Genomic DNA, 18,350 nt, shown 5'->3' on the forward strand with positions numbered 1-18,350 from the left:
TGAACAATGCCTGCCTAAAGTCATTGGATCTATGAAGAACCTGCGGCCAAAGTCAAGAATGGACACCTGGTACCTCCACCACGAAAATGCTCCAGCTCACCGCGCCAAAGCCTGCACCGAATATTTGACCACGACAGGACTGAAACTTCTGGAGCACCCTCCCTACAGTCCAGACCTTGCTCCCTGCGACTTTGCACTGTTCCCGCATGTGAAAATGAAGCTAAAAGGGAGGCGGTTTTCCAGTGATGAGGGCCTTCTACGGGCTTGGGACAACGAGTGTGCTTTACTCCCTAGTGAAACTTGGCAGAACTGGTTTAAAGATTGGTTTCGGAGGATGGAGAGGTGTATTGAATGTAGAGGAAATTACTTTGAAAAAATTAAATAAACAAAGCTGTATTGCAAAACTTTCCTAGTACCCTTTGTACATATTACGTATAGTGCACTATGGCCATAGTTTCCGATGCACCTAATAAATCCCTAAACAAACAAACATATTACGTATTAGAGTTAGTATACAGTAAACCATTGCTTTAATGAACCTTCATTTAACATTGGAAATTGTAAAGTGTCTGCAATTTCCTCGAATCCATTGAATTGCTTTGCTCCATTCATCTGTTAAGTGCAATGAAATGCAATATTGCAATATAGAGCACTTTAGGGCTTATAAGCCTCAGGTTGCGAAATAGTTAACTGATGTGTAAGTTAGTGCAAGTACATCATTTTTGCATGCAGCCAGCTACTAAGTAACTAGGAATTGGCATCATTAAGTACATCTCATATTGTGAATACCTTCACAAGTTACCATGATATTGTACTACTTCGAATAAGTAACACTTCGCCAATGGAGAAGACTACTGTTACTTATTCTCAGTGGATACGACCACCCAGACTGCACTGTTTCGGAGCTTGTTGGCTCCTCATCAGTGGGTGAGCAGGTACCCTGGTGATGCAATGATGACAACTCAGTTGCGAAATATAACTCCACAATATGAGAGATGCCTAGTGGTGTGCATGTAATTAAGGTTATAGAAACAAGATCAAGCATTACTTATTCGAGGTAGGACAATATCATGGTAGCTCGTGAAGGTATTCACAATATGAGATGTACTTAATGATGCCAATTCCTAGTTACTTAGTAGCTGGCTGCATGTAAAAATGATGCACTTGCACTAACTTATTGCATCATAGTAGCTACACATCAGTTACATATTCCTTTTGAGTTTAACAGCCGATCAGCTTTAGTGGACAAGCCTTTTTTAGCCCAATACCATTAAAATGGAAATTTTACTGTATTCTTTGAAGTACTTTATTATAACTGGCCTCTCATAAAAGCATCTTATTTTAACCTTCTATCATTATATCAATTTATTTATTTTTATATATACAGAGTTCGCTGCATTATGATACTTCTTGGATTGCTCAGCATGTCGGGTTTGTGTGGATAAGTAGCTTCACAATGTATGTGGTGTTTTGCTTTCCCCCTCGTTACTGTGATGTCCTTCATCGAGCAGCTGTGCATCTTGGAAGGTGGCAGAAAGTAGAAACAAGGAGCACCCACATGCCCTATAACATGTAAGTTCTAGTTAAATAATTGACTCTCATGGGAGGATTAATAAGTTGACAGTAAACATGAAAAATAAGATGTAAGGAATCTTCAGTTTTTATTAGTAGTGACAAAATAATAATGCAAGGAAACAAACTTATAGCATCATCAGCAATTAAAAAGGTAGGAAAAAACACTTAGTTTGCCCATCACTTCTAATAATTTTATTAAATTTATTCAAACTAGCTAAATCCACAATGCCAATTGGACGTTTATTCCAGTGGTGAATTACTCTCTGGCTGAAGTGGCACACTATGGCCATAGTTGCCGATGCGCCTAATAAATCCCGAAACAAAGAAACAAACTCTCTGGCTGAAAGCAAATTTTCAGATATCCTGCAACCAGCTTTTTCCAGTTTAAATTTGTCATCCGAGAAAGAGTAAAAATCCCATCAGCATTTAATTTACTCATCCTATTTAAAATCTTAAACTTCAGTTGGGTCTCCATCTCCCCACAGATGCTTAGTTTCCAGATGCTGTAATATACAGAACGGAAGTATTTCTTGACAAGAGAACTCTTTTGTGCCATCAACTAATCTTGTTGCTCTTTTCTCGATCCATTCCAACTGATCTCCATCTTTCCTAAAATGAGGCTTTTTCCTAAACCTATGCTATCTTCAAGTGTGGCCTAATCATTGCCTCATACAACAGGATAATCACTGCCTTGTCCAGGCTGGCAAAATTCCTGTATACCATTAAGAGAAACCCATGAACTGTTCTGTCATCCAGTCTACCCTACTGAGAGAACTTCATGTTGGACTGTACAGTTACCTCAGGTCTTTTTTCATTCTTTACTACCTTGAGTTTGATACCACCCAGATCATGTGTTATTCTGGGATTATTGCTACCAAAATGCAGTACCTTGCATTTGTCAATGTTAAACTTTGATTGCCACTTCTCAGCCCATCTGCCCAATTTATCCACATCTTGTTGGAGTTGTATATCCAGATTACTACAAAATAACCACCCTGCCTACTTTTTGTTATCTGACTTGACATTATACTTTAAAATATGGCTATACCAATATCATTCATAAATATTAAAAGAATGAGTCCAACACTGAATCCTGTGGAATCCCACTCATAAGTCCAAGAAGAAGAGTGCCCATCAATAACCACTCTGTCTCCGGCCACTGAACAATCCCTTTATTCATGTCGGTAATTTGTCCTCAGTGCCACACTACTCCAGTTTGTACAGCAATCATTAATGTGGAACAGTAAAGCTTTAATGGAATCTGAATGTGTGGTGTCAAAATTATTTTTTTCCATCCAGTTGCTTCTTAATGCATCATAGTAGCTAATTAGATTGGTCAGACAAGATCACCCCTTAACAAATCCGTGCTGCGATTACCATATAACTGCATAGATAATCCTGCATTACTTCTCAAAAACCAGTGACTCCATTATTTTCCCTTACAGGTGTAATTACTCCTGTCACCCTTTGATCCCCCTTTTGTGAATTCCAGATACATTTACAATCTCCAGCCCATAGGGACCTCACCTGAATACAAGGATGCTCTCATAATTATAGCTAAAGGTTTGCTTACTTGTTTTTCTGCCTCTCAGTATAATTGTATAGCTCCCACCAGCCCACATATCTTATTTACATATTTATTTTAACTTCCAGTTAGAATTAATGTATATCTAGTATCCCCATCCCTAATTTTTTTTTTTTTTTTTTTTCAAATGTGAATGGATAGTATTTGTTCAGTTTGTCAGCAAGCAACATGTACAGGATCATCAATAATTATTCCATTCATATCCAGTACATCACTACTGGGTATGAATTTTCTTTGTAGTTAACATAAGAAAGAATTTTTTTGTAACTTATCTTTGTGTTTCTCTGGCTAAAGGTAAAGTTTCACATTTCTCCTAAAACTATCCTTTTCCAAAGACTTCTTGTAAACTGCCTTAGTAAGTCTAACTCCTGTGTAATTTCATTATGCACTAATGTGTACTTAACTGCAGGTTTTGTGTCCACTGATAATTTATAATCAACCCAACTATTTTTTTCACTGCACCTAATCTCAACAGTCACCTGAATCCATTTAGGTATAAACTTTGAACATTATCTTTTAGTTGGCATAAAAAACTTAATAGCTTCTACAATTACTTTCCTGAATACTCATTTCTATCAACCCTGTAAAAAGTCTTCAAATTGTCATGCTGAAAAGAATTTAAGAAATGTGTAAGACTGTTATAGTCACCTTTATAAAAAGCAAAGTCCTTTCCTTTTACATTCAAAAGTAGTTATATATTTAAATAAATTCCATTCTATGTAAGCCCTCATGGTTAGCACAGTTGATATAATCACCAACTTTTACACACCAGGTGGAAAAGACCTGAGTTTGAATCTCGTTGATGATGCAAGAAATTTTTATGGACTTTTTGACAATGTGGCAGAGTTAGTTGGTCTCAGGTTACAGTAGCATGCTTTTTTTCTCCCAGAAACTTGGGTTTTTCATCCAGCAAACAGCAAATCAACCACAGAACACACAATTTATAGTTGTATTATACAGGGTGTTTCAGTTAAACGTTTCAGAACTTCTAAGAGGGGTAGGGTACATCCTGACAACTCGAAATCATATAGCAATGTGGGGTCGGAAATGCTTTCCTGAAGCGGTGTTGTACACAGAAGCACCATAAAGAAAAGAGACCGTAAGTGAGAAATCGTTTTAATAATACATGAAAAGAAGCAAAAGGTACATGGATTAAAGTAAGTGTTCGAAGTTTCTTCCACGGGCTACAATGCACGCCTCACATCTCCGACGCATGAACATCCGAACATTCTGGAATACTCCAGGCGAATTTCGAATTTCTTCGGCAGCTACTGCGATTCTTGCAACCAGCTCCTCAGCATTGTCAACAGGGGTGTCATAAACTAGCGATTTCATATGACCCCAGAAATAAAAATCAAGACATGATAGGTCGGGTGACCGAGCAGGCCAACGCACGGGACCACCACGTCCGATCCACTGTTGACCAAATGTGACATCCAGGTAGTTACGAACATCTACGCTATAATGGGCAGGGGCTCCATCGTGTTGGAACCACATTGTCTGTTGCGTCGATGCAGAAATCTGTTCATCTCTCAAAAGTTGTGGCAATACTTGCTGCAGAAAGATCAAGTAGATAGGTCCGGTTAGACGACATGGTAACAGGTAAGGTCCGATGAGGTGATCTCGCAGGCCAACGCACGGGACGTGGTGGTCCCGTGCGTTGGCCTGCTCGGTCACCCGACCTATCATGTCTCGATTTTTATTTCTGGGGTCATATGAAATCGCTAGTTTATGACACCCCTGTTGACAATGCTGAGGAGCTGGTTGCAAGAATCGCAGTAGCTGCCGAAGAAATTCGAAATTCGCCTGGAGTATTCCAGAATGTTCGGATGTCCATGCGTCGGAGATGTGAGGCGTGCATTGTAGCCCGTGGAAGAAACTTCGAACACTTACTTTAATCCATGTACCTTTTGCTTCTTTTCATGTATTATTAAAACGATTTCTCACTTAATGTCTCTTTTCTTTATGGTGCTTCTGTGTACAACACCGCTTCAAGAAAGCATTTCCGACCCCACATTGCTATATGATTTCGAGTTGTCAGGATGTACCCTACCCCTCTTAGAAGTTCTGAAACGTTTAATTGAAACACCCTGTATATGGCTCAATATGGCCTTAGTTGCTGATGTGCCTAAAATCCTAACAACCAATATCCACATAATACACTATGATCATTGCCATCTAGTGCTTCTCTTACCTGGAGATTCTCAGTACATTGAGTCATTGCTGATAATCAAATCAAGAATATTATTTTCCCTTTTTGTCTCTGTAATTTTATAAAATTTTTAACTATTCTATCTTTCATGAACAGCTCTCAAATTATAATAGACTAATTGGTTATAAGAATTTATTATATACTTAGTTACCAACAATAGTTACTTCCCACGAGACCAGCACCTTCTACTCTTGTGATCCCATTGCATTGCTTGATATGAGTAGGCACTGTCATTTGATGCAACTCCATGGGCAGGAGCGGCAGTGCGTAGCACATGCTTCCTGATTAGACCGGGGTTTGAGCCCGTGACCGCCAAATACGGAGGATGCGGAAAGGTCAGGGAATGACCACCGCATATCTCCGGAGCAATATGGCCTTAGTTGCTAATGCTCCTAAAAAAAAAAAAAATAATAACAAATAACTGTCATTTGAGCTGGGCAGCTGAGCACGTTATGGGGCTCCCATTTTAATTCCTTCAAGGGGTTCAACTCCTTCAAGCACTCAAATTTACCCATAAAAATACTAAATTTCCACTTGATTTCCTCACTCTTTACATTAATCTCTCCTGTGGCCCCATTTCATCCCACTACAGGCAGTGCACACATTGCACCGCATGTGGAAATGTTAAGACCCGGATTCATAGGAGAAGTGCCCTTGACAATCCCCCCATATAGTGCATAGGTAAGCATTCTCACTGAAAGACCCAAAAACCAGCGATGAGCTGTATTCATAATATGGTCAAATGATTGATGGGTACAGTAAATTAAAACTTGAGTTTTAATTTACTGTGCCCATCGATCATCTGACCTGAACCTTTGCCCTAAATTAAATTTAGGGCAAAGGTTCAGGTGTATAAGAACTATAAAGCATCACACAAGTAGGACAGTAGCCCTCATTTTTGCACTTAATCACAAGTAAACTTAAGTTTGCTAAAGAATGTATCAATTTGTAAATATGGGTTTTGTTTGAACCAGTGAATAACAATTGACCAGAGCAATACCTGATTATTAAGCCTTATGCAATATCTTCTGTGTAGTTCCCCTTCAGTGACATACAGAATTTTAGAATTGCACTCTGTTCGCCAGACAGAAGATAGTGTAAGGGAATCCTGTATTTTAGGTATTGATATTCTTAATAAATCTGAACGCAATGAATTTACACTGCTAATATAAACAGTTGATAGTAAAAGTTTTCAGAAATAATGTCCTTGTTCTGTTTTAAAATAAAAATTCCTTTCATGAACAGCCCTTATAATATACACTAATTGGTTATAAAAAATTTTATATGCTTATGAAAATGATTTGATCATACCCAGTTGTTAGTGAGTTAGGTGATACACGTAGTTTCACTTAATTTAATTTTAATTTTTTTTTTTTTTTTTTTTTTTCAGTTGGTCAGATTCTGTTGTGTGGAATCATGGTGCTCTTGTAAAACATACAAAAGAACTTTTTAAGGCAGAAGGGATAGTGAATGCTGCTGAGCCAGGGAACTCCGCCCATTCACGATTTTATGTAAGTGTTCTTATAATTTTTTCCAATATATTTTTTAGGTATTACGTGACATCGGTGGTTCTCAAACTGTAGATCACAGACATTTCAATCTGGCATAGTATGATACTACACGTTTTTATTTGCATTATAACCTGATATATATGATTTTATCTTTAATAATGGCTATGTGAAAACTAAAAATCTTGATTTCCTTGTATGTTAGGTGATACCTTCCTTGCTATCAAACTTAACACTCTCACAAGTATTATATATAGACTGAAAGGACAGAATTCGTCGGCAATGTGATGCTTTCACCCCTCTCGCTAGTGGAGGAACCCACCACTTGGTAGGTATATAGGTACACTGCATTCGTGTATATGGTAATTCGATGTCAGTATGGAGGAACATCGTGAGTTAACCAATCTTAAAAGAGGAATGATGGTGGGTGCCCAACACACGGGTCACTCTATCGCAGAAGTAGTACAGAAATTGCACTATTCCCGTTCGTCAATATCAAGGATATCGGAATACAGCATTTCCAGAATAACATCTCATCGTGGACAGCGCTGTGGGTGGATGAAGGTGGCCATTGACGTCTGTCTCGCATTGTTTCAGTCAACCAGAAGTCGGCGGTGGTACAAATCAGTGCCGACTTCAACGAGGTATGTGCCAGAAACGTCTCCACCAAGACCATCAGGCGATCATTAGCCACAACAGGTTATGGGAGCTGCCAATCCACCAGAATCCCATTGCTAACACCGAGACACAGGACTCTATGCCTTGACTGGGTGCAAGAACATCAGCACTGGACCTTGGATGATTAGAGATGGGTCTCCTGGTCCGATGAGCCCTGTTTACAGTTATTTCGAGCGGACAGGAGAGTGCATATCTGGCGGAAAATGCATGAAGCTATGCACCCATCATGTCAACAAGGAACTGTTCAGGCAGGTGGACTGTCGGTAATGGTCTGAGCATGTTCAACTGGTGCACGTTGGGACCTCTGGTATGTCTAGATGCATTTCTGGATGGTCCCGGTTACATGTCCATCCCTGCAGACAATCTGCATCCCTTCTTGGTCATTGTGCACCTACAGGGTAATGGACTCTTCCAGCAGGACAAGCACATGGTTCCCGTGGTGACTAGAACATGGTTCGGAGAGCATGCCGCAGATTTTACCACCATGGAATGGCTTCCCCATTCACCTGATATGAACTCTGTGGAGCATCTTTGGGATGCTATGGAAAGGTCCATTCGAGCTTTGGATCCTCCACCCAGGAATGTGATGGAATTATGGACACCGGTGCAGCAAGCATGGATGGAAATACCTATGGAATGCTTTCATGAACTAGTGGACTGAATGCCTCGCCGTGTGACTGCCCTTACTGGGCAAAAAATGGGCCTATCCATTACTAGGTAGGTATCCCGTGATTTCTGTTTACTCAGTGTATATATGTATAAATATTTTTCATGTGTGGATGCTCTGGAGTACAATTTCATGTTTCAGGTTCCCTACAATGTGCATGTATACAGGTGTGATAAAAAAAAATTACAAAAATTACGCAATTACAAAGGCATAGCCATTTCAAATATCAATCTTGGGAAAGCGTAGTTACTCTCTTACGGCCTGATCCGGGTCTTCTCTTCACATCACCAGTTTCATGCTTTACTTTCAGCACTCGGGATACTGTTGACTGGTGGTGTCCTATTTTATCAGCAGTAGCATGCATAGAAAGCCCTTCCTGGGGCAGAGCAACAGCTACACTTTTTTCCTTGGTGTCAACTGAACATACGGAGCCATGCTTACACCTCCACAATACAGAATACTAATGAGTGTGTATACCCTTCCAATGCCATATTTATAGAAACAAGCTGATGCAAAACCTTGCAATTACTGTCTGACGCAATATAAGCATTATCTGATGCAATACCTTTTGCTTTGCAACAAAACAAAATGACTGTAATCAAACAATATCTTATACATTTCACTACGAATGTTAATTTTTTTTAAGGTGATAGTTTTTTTGTCCACCACTGTATAACTGGATAGATCCCATCTGCCCCAGGTGCCTTTTTTATGTTTAACTTCAATTTCTCTTCCACTTTGCTCTCAGTTATTACAAAATCATTTAACTCCTTGTTAGAATTTGATAAACATCTGGCCCTCACCTCCTTGAATAACTCCTCATGTGTGAATGTAGATGCAGAATACTCATTCAGATTGTCAGTTCTATGAGCAGGATCAAGTGACTTGATTACAGGTCTATGAGCTGGAACAATGACTTGATTAGAGACTAGCTTATATCTGTTATAGACTTCTGCGTTGCCTGATAATTTATATGCATTCTGTGCATATAAATTCTTCTCTGCCTCGAGCCTCATTACTTCATATGACATCCATTTTGGCCTAAATGTTCAAGGGAACAGTATTTCTTAGTTAGTTTGAAAAGTCTAGTAGCTTCCAAGATTAATTCCTTGAATACTTCCCATTTAGAATTTGCTGTTGGTAACATCATCAGTGGGTCCCACTGTATAGAACTCAAAAAGTCTCCATGACCACTGTAGTCACCTTTATGAAAGCAAAACTCTTCCCTTTACCCCTGATGGTAGTTACAACTTTAAGTACATAATCTTGTACACATTCAAAATAGTTTCAAATAATGTGTATGTGTGTGTATGAACTGCTTAGAAATATTCAAGTAGATGCCTCATATCTTATCTCTATACAATAGACAATTTATAGCTGGTAGTCAGAAAATAGCTTTTGAAAATTGGAAGGAAAGCTTTAGTTACCTTATTTGGAGCTGAAATTGAATACATTCTCTGGATTTGTGAACTAGTAATTCATGAAATGAAATCAAGTGATAAATAAATAGATTCAGACGATATTACTGACGCAAAAAAGTAACAAGCCTTAAAAAAAAAAAAAAAAATTTACTTTAATGATTTTTTCACATTTTTTAAAATTATGACTTAAAAAATTCATGACGTTTTGGCAGTAATTTTATTCTTACGGTTGAATGAAAATAAACATTAATATTTAGAAGCATTTATGTACAAAGTGTTTTATTTTTATGAAACTTAAATTCCACAAGAAACTGACTCCACATAGCCTGCTTCCGCTGGAAACTCATTACCAGTAGCCACACATTTGAAAATTTTTAAGGGAATTAACAATGGTTCATTTAGCGACATTTCATTATAATGACATTTAAGTTTCCACCGGTACTCTCTTTGCAACATCCCTTGTATCTTATGTAACAATTTCATGTATGTGAGAAATCACCATCAGTAGAAATGGCTCTAGTCTTTTAAAGTTTGAGAAACAGTGATTCAAATAACTTTTTAAAAAATCTTTTCAGTAAATATCTAGTTTTCTTCCTCGTCACGTCAAGAGATGGTACTTACATTCATATTTCAGGAGACTTTCTGTTCACCATGAATTGTTTATGTATAATATTTGCTTGCACACGTTTTTTTATTATGTTGCAGATGTGGAATCCCTGTTTTATGATGTGCCAGCAAAAAATATTTGGTAAAGGTTGTTTAATACATTTTAAAAAGTGACAAATGCTGGGCAGTCTCACTTGAGATGCATGTCTCGGTCTTTTAGACATTTGCAAACCAATGAACTTTGAGTCACTGCATATTGTGTGGCCTGCTTACTAGCTGTTTTGTCAGTGCTACCATTTCACTCTGTATGGTAGTGTTTGCTCGTGCAATTATTTAACAATTTTTGTGCATTTTTCCCTTTTTTTAAAAAGAAATGAGTGGATAAAGAAAAAATTAAAGTGCTAATCATGGCCAGCAGAAAGGTGGGTGACTGCCCATTATATATGCAACTGCCATGCACAAAATCAATGAATGGAAAGCAGTAACATAAAAATTACAGTGAAATAAATGTCACTGGATTTATTACTTCAGCTATGTGTAATCACTGAGAAAAATATAATATTTCATTCTTCATTCCTTTTGTCATCCCTAAATTTGTATCTTTATGTATGGCATGTATGGCAAAATTTTTATTTTATATAACAATGCATATAAAATTTCATATTTGCTGTTATTGGTTGTTCAGTTAAAACACATTTTAAGGCTTTTAAAAAGTAGTTATCAGCATTTAATGAGTTCCACTGTTTAAAAATCTCTAATTCCTTCAAAAATTAATTTTTGAATGCTGATGGAATCATTCTTTGCTGACTGTTTTGACTTTTTATTGTACATGGGTGTTTTAAGGGCCTTTCAGACATTTTGTAGCAAGCCTGGATGGAGTGACTAACAGAAAGAACGATGATTCTTTCTGTTAGTTCTGGTTATTTTCATCTGATACTGAGACATAGGTTGTTCAAAGTTTCAGTATATTTTTCCAAAGTAATGGAAGGTTAAAAAATCAAGACTGGTGGAATGGTTAATTATATAGACATCTTTCATTATTTTGATATGCCATTTTATTATCTTATGCCAGTTTTGATTTTCAGAATATATATATATATATATAATTTTTTTTTTTTTTTTTTTTTTTACCCAGTCAATATTTAGCAATCCAGTGGGAGCCTTAAGTAGTTTGTTGGGCTTACAGATTGTCTTGGTCATACTTCAAATGGTAGTTCTTGTGAGATCATCAGACTGGAATCATATAATTTCTGTGGAATTACTCTTACTGCTGAATTGTTTTACATTGTTTAAAGTTTGTAGAGAGTACCTTGTTCTCCGAAAAATTTACTATGAAGAACAAGTTTTACAAGAAAGGTTTGTTACTTAATAATTAATAACCATCTCTGTAAAACTCTCCAATTTTGTATGTATAAACGAAAAGCATTTTATTTAAACCATCAACAAAAAAAAATTGTATTATTTATATGTATAATATTTATTTTTCACCTATGTATATAAACTTTATTAACAAAAGATACCAAGAAGATTGGCTGTTTAATAATGGATAAGCCAAAATATAAACTATGTTTATATTTTGGCTTATCCATTTCACTCCCTCCCTTTTTGAAATCTCAATAAATTTTGTGAAAGTCATTTATATTAAATACATTTTGGGACTATACATATGAGTTCATTTGAATACCAGCTCCATATAGCTTGGATTTGTATAATATAATTTAGAAATTGTGCACAATTCTGTCAATTCAATTGTATAAACCCTGAACAGTAATTACTGTATATACAGCTGTTTCACAATAAACCAGATTAAATCGCATGAGATGAATGTCACAGTATAGAAATTTATTTGTCAATCCTGTTATTATTAGAGAAACCAAAGCAAACAGTTCCATCCAGAGTCCTTTAAGTATACAGTCAGGTAGTTTTATCAAGGTTGTACCCAATTTAATTTATCCATGTGAGGTAGAATAGAACTGATTTGTATAAAGGAGTCAATAAGCAAGTTACAAAGTGTGTGTGGGGGGGAGGATTTAGGAAACTGACTTGAACATATTTATATAGTTATCCCATTGCTTTATTGAATTCTAGAACTCTGCTGTGTAAAATGACATTGGTTTCTGTTGTAACCAGTGATGTACATAATTTTAAAACTATATTGTCACCAAAATATTTTCCACTAAACTATTGTTTGGTCCCTTAAATAGTGAGGGAGGATGATTGAGAAGTTAGTACTGGCAACGTGATGCAAGGAATCAAAACTTGTACAGCATTAACCAAAAAAAAAACTATTCCCAGCCCTTCCAGTATTCAAAGTTCCCACACCAAAATCACTAACAGTCATATAGGATGTATATATTATGCCTTTCACTGCCATGCAACATCAGTACTCCACATTTTAATAGCCCAGACTGTTTTTCTGTAAATTGAGTCCCTCAGTTTTTAAGTGTGCAGTATGATGCACGATATCTCTAGGTCTTTTGAAAATGCACAAAAAAGCTATGAGAGTCTTAGTTACCTTCCCTGTTGACGGCACAACCTGAAACAAATTTGCTGATGGGAATCAAAATGCTTCATTTTATTTCAACCAAATCCAAACAAATTCGTGTTTGGATTTGGTTGAAAGAGGTGGAACTATGATACACTGCTAGTGACAATGCTATTAAAATGATTTTATTGCCATAGAGATGTACAAATTAAAATATACTGGGTCAAAAGCAGTAAAAACAATATTGGATTAAAAGTGACAAAAATAAACCATTTACTAAAAACTAAAAATAGAAAAGCATTCAGTGTCGGTATGATGCCTTTATCAACTGTGAAAAAATGACCAGGGCAATGGTATTTATACACATGACTAAGAATGATAGCCTTGCCAAGGGAGGAGTGGGTAGAGAGTACATGTTTGGAAAAGCTATGAATTTCATCCCCCCATTTCTTCCAAGGCAAGCTAAACATAATCCACAAGGTTTTCTAGTTCCTAACATCCTTAGCCTCGTATATGCAGGTAGTTGACTTTACGAGTTAATTCATGCCTAGCATGCACGCTCGTAAAGCGGGAATTTATTTCCCATAGACAGTGTTAAAAATAGGGGTTACGTTCTCAACAATGAAATTAGTTAGCTAATTAGGTTGTTTAAACAATGATTGATTTATCGAAAGAAATGAAAACGTAGCCTGTAAAATCAAGCAAATTATAATAATAGAGAAATTATTTATGACTTACAAATGTTAAAGAATGTTTATTCTTCATCATCATCGACTAAATGCAGACTCGTTGATCACTCATTATTGGCTCGGCACCCGTTGTTTTGTTGCACAAGGAGTCGTCTTCTTCAAGAATGCTTCAAGAGGTGTTTATTTCCAAGATAATCTTATCTTTTCTTTATAAATTTCAATAGCATCCATAAACATTTTTTAACAGAATGCAGAAATTGCAACTAACACGATTTGCACAGAGTAGCAAGTTTACGAAGCTTAAAAAAAAAAAAAGGAATGAAGAGAAGATTCTGAAAATTTGTTTTTTATACAATCAAAGATTTCAGTAAAGGGCAAACACATTTCACCATAATAACATAAAAACCCACACAATTCCAGCTATCGGTATGTTTACTACCCATTTATAATTGCTTGCAGTAACAGAATAGCCCAATAAACCAGAAAGTGCAAATTGTTTTTATTGTTTTATGGTAGTGACCTCCAGAAATGTGTTTTAGAAAAATAACACAAAGCCGTTCAAAATTGGTTCTTCTAACATATGATAAATGAAAGTGTAGTGCGTTTAATGATTTGAATTGGTAACTAATACAATTTACATGATAAAAACGACCTTTTAGGAAGTTATATAGCAAAAATTTGAAAAACAAATGTGTTATTAGGTTCACATTATGATATTTTCGTGATACGATGGTAACAGATTACATGTTTGGAATTAATATTGTAAAGCAGGGTATACTGTATTGTATAGCTACGTGCATGGTTTGAAATGCAGTATTTACGAATGTTTAACATTCATTTTTTGCAATTAATGTTCATATTTTCGATGAATTTTGTTGATACTTGGTACTTGAAAAAAAAAAAAAAAACAAACCTCTTAAACCCCGGAAACTCAAAGCGGGAACTGCCTGTATATGCCTGTATTTTGGCATCGGTATGAGTATCATATCATACCGATGCCAAAACTTTCCTTTTTTTTTTTTTTTTTTTTTTGTGTTTTTAGTCACTGTTTTATATTTATTGCTTTTAATCCCAGTATTTTAATCCAGATTTTTTATCACTTTTAGCCCAGTATATTTTAATATTTTTATAATATGCCTTTAGCTTAATGACATAATTTTCATATGATATCACAAATATAATGTCAAAAATATAATGTGAACCAGGTGGGGGTCATTAAGTGACCCCAGCAATAAATATTTTCTGTTTACTAAATATACAAAAAAAAAAAAACACAATGCAAAGCTACATAAACGTTTATTAGTAGAAATAACATAGAAACTATGTTTGATTTAATTTTTTAAGTTAAATACTGATAACGAAATAGTTCTGTAACATTAACTAGTTTCGGTAGATGTGCATTCCACTGAATTTAAATTAGTTGTTCTGGTTATTGTATGATTGACATATTGTTGACCTAATTACAGTGGCATCTTCTTCTTCTGGCATTATAACCCATGGTGGGCCTTAGCCTTTTCAACGATGTTCCACCAGTAAGCCCTCCCAGAAGTCAAACTTCTTATTCTCACGGTCTTTAAATTCTCTTCTACGTCACCCATCCATCTATTCTGCGGTCTTCCTCCTGCCCTCCTACCGATAGGTTTCCATTCCATTATCCTCTTAGTTGTTCTGCTGTCATCCATTCCATTAACATGTCCCAACCAGGCAAGTCTCTGGCTGTTCACAAATCTGACGATGTCTGCACCCTGAATAAGATTGTAAAGTTCGTTGTTATTACAGTGGCACGGTTCCTGCAAACAGATTACTATATTTTTTCATGGTTTTCTTGTGGCATGCAGTACAGCGACCACATTTCACACCAGTTCCAGGTGTTTTATTTTGCCCACATGGTTCCTGTTTTCCTTGCCGTTCTGTTTTCAAATCATACTAATAGCATTTTTAATGTATTTGGGTAGCTGTTCTTGAGAACATGCAGCTATTAACGGTTTTACCAAATTCATTCCTAATTATTCAAGGAATAGGCGTCTTCTAAAAGTTTTACCTCTTTTGTAATCTTCGTATTTCTTTGTGTACAGAACAAATCCATTGACTGCTGCCAAATTCAGAATTTGTAAAAATATCACCAATGGCCCACGCTTAGTGTTACGGGAGCGTGTATATTCTCCTACCATGCAATCCAAAGTGTCTACAGCCCCTTTGCACTTATTGTAGTCGAGTATCACTTAGGGTTTGAAATCAGTTGTTTCATCTAATATATTCAAATCAAAGTGCCGAGTTGATAGTAAGACTATGCTCCTATTTTTCTTAAGAGCACAGGAAATCATCATGGCATCCTTAGTAAATACAGCATTAGTTGAGCGCACTGTAGGTTTCTGTTTGGGCAAATTCTTGAGGAACCTCTTTGATTGAGCTACACAGTTCCATTTAGTATTTTACCTTGCTTCAATAATTCTTGTGCAAGAATTTTTTATTTTTTTTTTGTTTAGCACTTCATATGGAATTTGCCATATTCTCTATGTGGTAACATTGGTCAACAAATTTTCAATATTTTTGTTTCTTTGATGAAAGAATTTTTTCTGCATTGTTTTTGTATATGCAGAATTGAGAAATCAGCATTAAAAAAATTATTTTGTTCAAGTTTTGAAAATACCTGCTATGCCTTATATTCTATAAAATACATTACGTAGGCCAAAAACAGGATAAATAAAGAACATCCACCATATTGTTTTAATACATCTTGTATTGAAAAACATGTTATATAATAAAAAAAAAAAACTTTACAAAACAGTTAAAGATAAGAATTGATACATAAAATCACTTGTTCACATTTTTTGCTTCTTCACTTGTTGTTTGTATCGCACATCTGGGGCATCTTTTGTCATGGTATCCAGAAAAAATATCCCATTTTATTCTTATTATTATAATACTCAAGATTACTTAAGTGTTATTATTAAGATTATAATACTATATTATAATACTTAAAACATTTTGATTATAATTTGTATGAATTTTGTAAATTTTAATCTGTGATTTTGATACCATTGTCATTAATGTGATTTTTATGAACTGATTGTATACCGTTAGTATTTAAGTGTTAAAAAACAAATATTTCCTTTAGTTTCTTATTTTGCTTATCCCGGAAAAAATATCCAATTTTCTTTTTTTTTTTTTTTTTTTTTCTCTAAAAACTATACATAACCACTTGTTCTAACAGAATTTCAAGGAAAAATTCTTTAGCTATCATACAGTGATAGCTAAAGAAATGTGGGGAGGGTGGTAACTGGGGTTGACTTTCACCTCCAGTGGAACAAAATTCTTTCCCCCCTGCGAAAAATAGTAATTTTTATTCTAATATTGCATGAAGATAAGCATAGAAGGCCCAAATGAATTATCAGAAATATTAATAAATTATGTGATTGATACATATGCAGAGAAAAAGCAAAGGTGAATAAGATTATTATAATACTTAAACATTTGATTAAAATTTGTATGATTATTTTGCAAATTTTAATCTGAGATTTTGATATTATTAAACTGATTATTGTCAGTAATGTGGTGTTTGTGAACTGATTGTATACTGTTAGCATTTAAGTGTTAAAAAATGTTTCCTATTTTGTTTCCTCATATTCTCTTATTACAGTGATGATATTAATAAAAAATGTTTCACATTATTTTAAAAATGATGAATATTAATAGTATAAATTCAAAAAGGTGAATAATTTGTAAATGAATTATACAGATATATACTGATATCTAATTTATACAGATATCTAATAACAACAAAAAAGACAATTGTAATTTTATATTTATTCAAATAAGAAAAAAAACAAAGCTACACATGGATAAAAAATAGACATTTAAATAAATGAAAGCATCAGAATTTACATGCAACATATACATTTAAATACAGTGTGCTACTGCTCTTAAAAAGTCTGATAAAATGCAATCACCTTCATCATATTCCTGGCTAACATTTTTAGTTTACATTGCATTTCATAATACATGCCTTGCTTCTTTAAAATCAAACAACCTGAATTATGCTGAGCCAGCTTAGTTTAATCTTCCCTCCAGTTGCATCTTTTGTATAAGGGCCCAAATGGATGGGTGAGAGCGAGACATTAGTTTTCCAAACTAATGTCTAAAAATATACAGTTGGTCAAAAATATACAGTTGATGATTCCACCCTTCGCATTGGTTGTTAGTTCTTTCTTCCTTGGCAAGAGTAGAATCATGTACATTCCAAAGCAGTGGAGGAAAAAGAGCAGAAATTTTACAAAACTGTGGGAAGTACTAGTGCCTACATGTCTGAAACTGCCACTACACCAAACCTTTGATGCTCGCATGCCCATTGTAGGTGCTGTCACTGGTGAACCGAGGCTAGCATGGGCACTCGAAGAGGCCTGCAGCTACGCAGCCTCACTTTCAGCAGGGTTCGATGTACCGTGTGTGTTGTGACACATTACTCCCATCACCAGTATTCCAATTACTGGCGAGTTGCGCTACAGTCACCCTTCTGTTGCCACGTACCATCCAGGAGAGCCTTCACTCACCTCGAGTATCGATGAGCCACGATCGTCCAACACCTCACCAGCGGTTTGTGGGTTCCCCCTCCTCGGACCACTTTCAGTAGGTACTAACCGTGGCTGACAGTGATCACTCCACCAGCCATGCTGTTTTGGATATGCTCTGACCTAGTCATCTGGCCATTATAATTTGGCCTTTGTCAAACTCGCTTAAGTCCGCTGCCTTTCCCATCTGAAGAACAAGAGTAACACTGATTAACAGAGCTCAGTATCAGGTGTTTTTTATACCATGCCCCAACCCACGTACGCACCGTAGTTCACCTGCAGTTGCTTAAATTTTCATAACGACTCACTGGTCATAATGTTTTGGCTCATCAGTGTATATCTGTGTGACACCACGT

At 35.9% G+C, this 18,350-nt stretch overlaps 1 protein-coding gene across 1 annotated transcript in view; it reads left to right on the forward strand.

Moving 5' to 3' along the window:
• The window catches only part of LOC150081386 (transmembrane protein 39A), a 49,640-nt gene extending 38,019 nt beyond the window's left edge, over nucleotides 1-11,621 (forward strand). Inside the window, exons 5-7 of the mRNA XM_090379244.1 lie at nucleotides 1,388-1,572; nucleotides 6,763-6,883; nucleotides 11,388-11,621. Of these exons, the coding sequence (XP_090235370.1) occupies nucleotides 1,388-1,572; nucleotides 6,763-6,883; nucleotides 11,388-11,621 (540 nt within the window). The remainder of the gene's footprint in view (nucleotides 1-1,387; nucleotides 1,573-6,762; nucleotides 6,884-11,387) is intronic.
• Nucleotides 11,622-18,350: the final 6,729 nt, after the last annotated feature.

Source organism: Mastigoproctus giganteus, chromosome 8 (genome assembly GCF_048544385.1).
Source record: "Mastigoproctus giganteus isolate SK-2022 chromosome 8, ASM4854438v1, whole genome shotgun sequence".
Classification (NCBI taxonomy): domain Eukaryota; kingdom Metazoa; phylum Arthropoda; class Arachnida; order Uropygi; family Thelyphonidae; genus Mastigoproctus; species Mastigoproctus giganteus.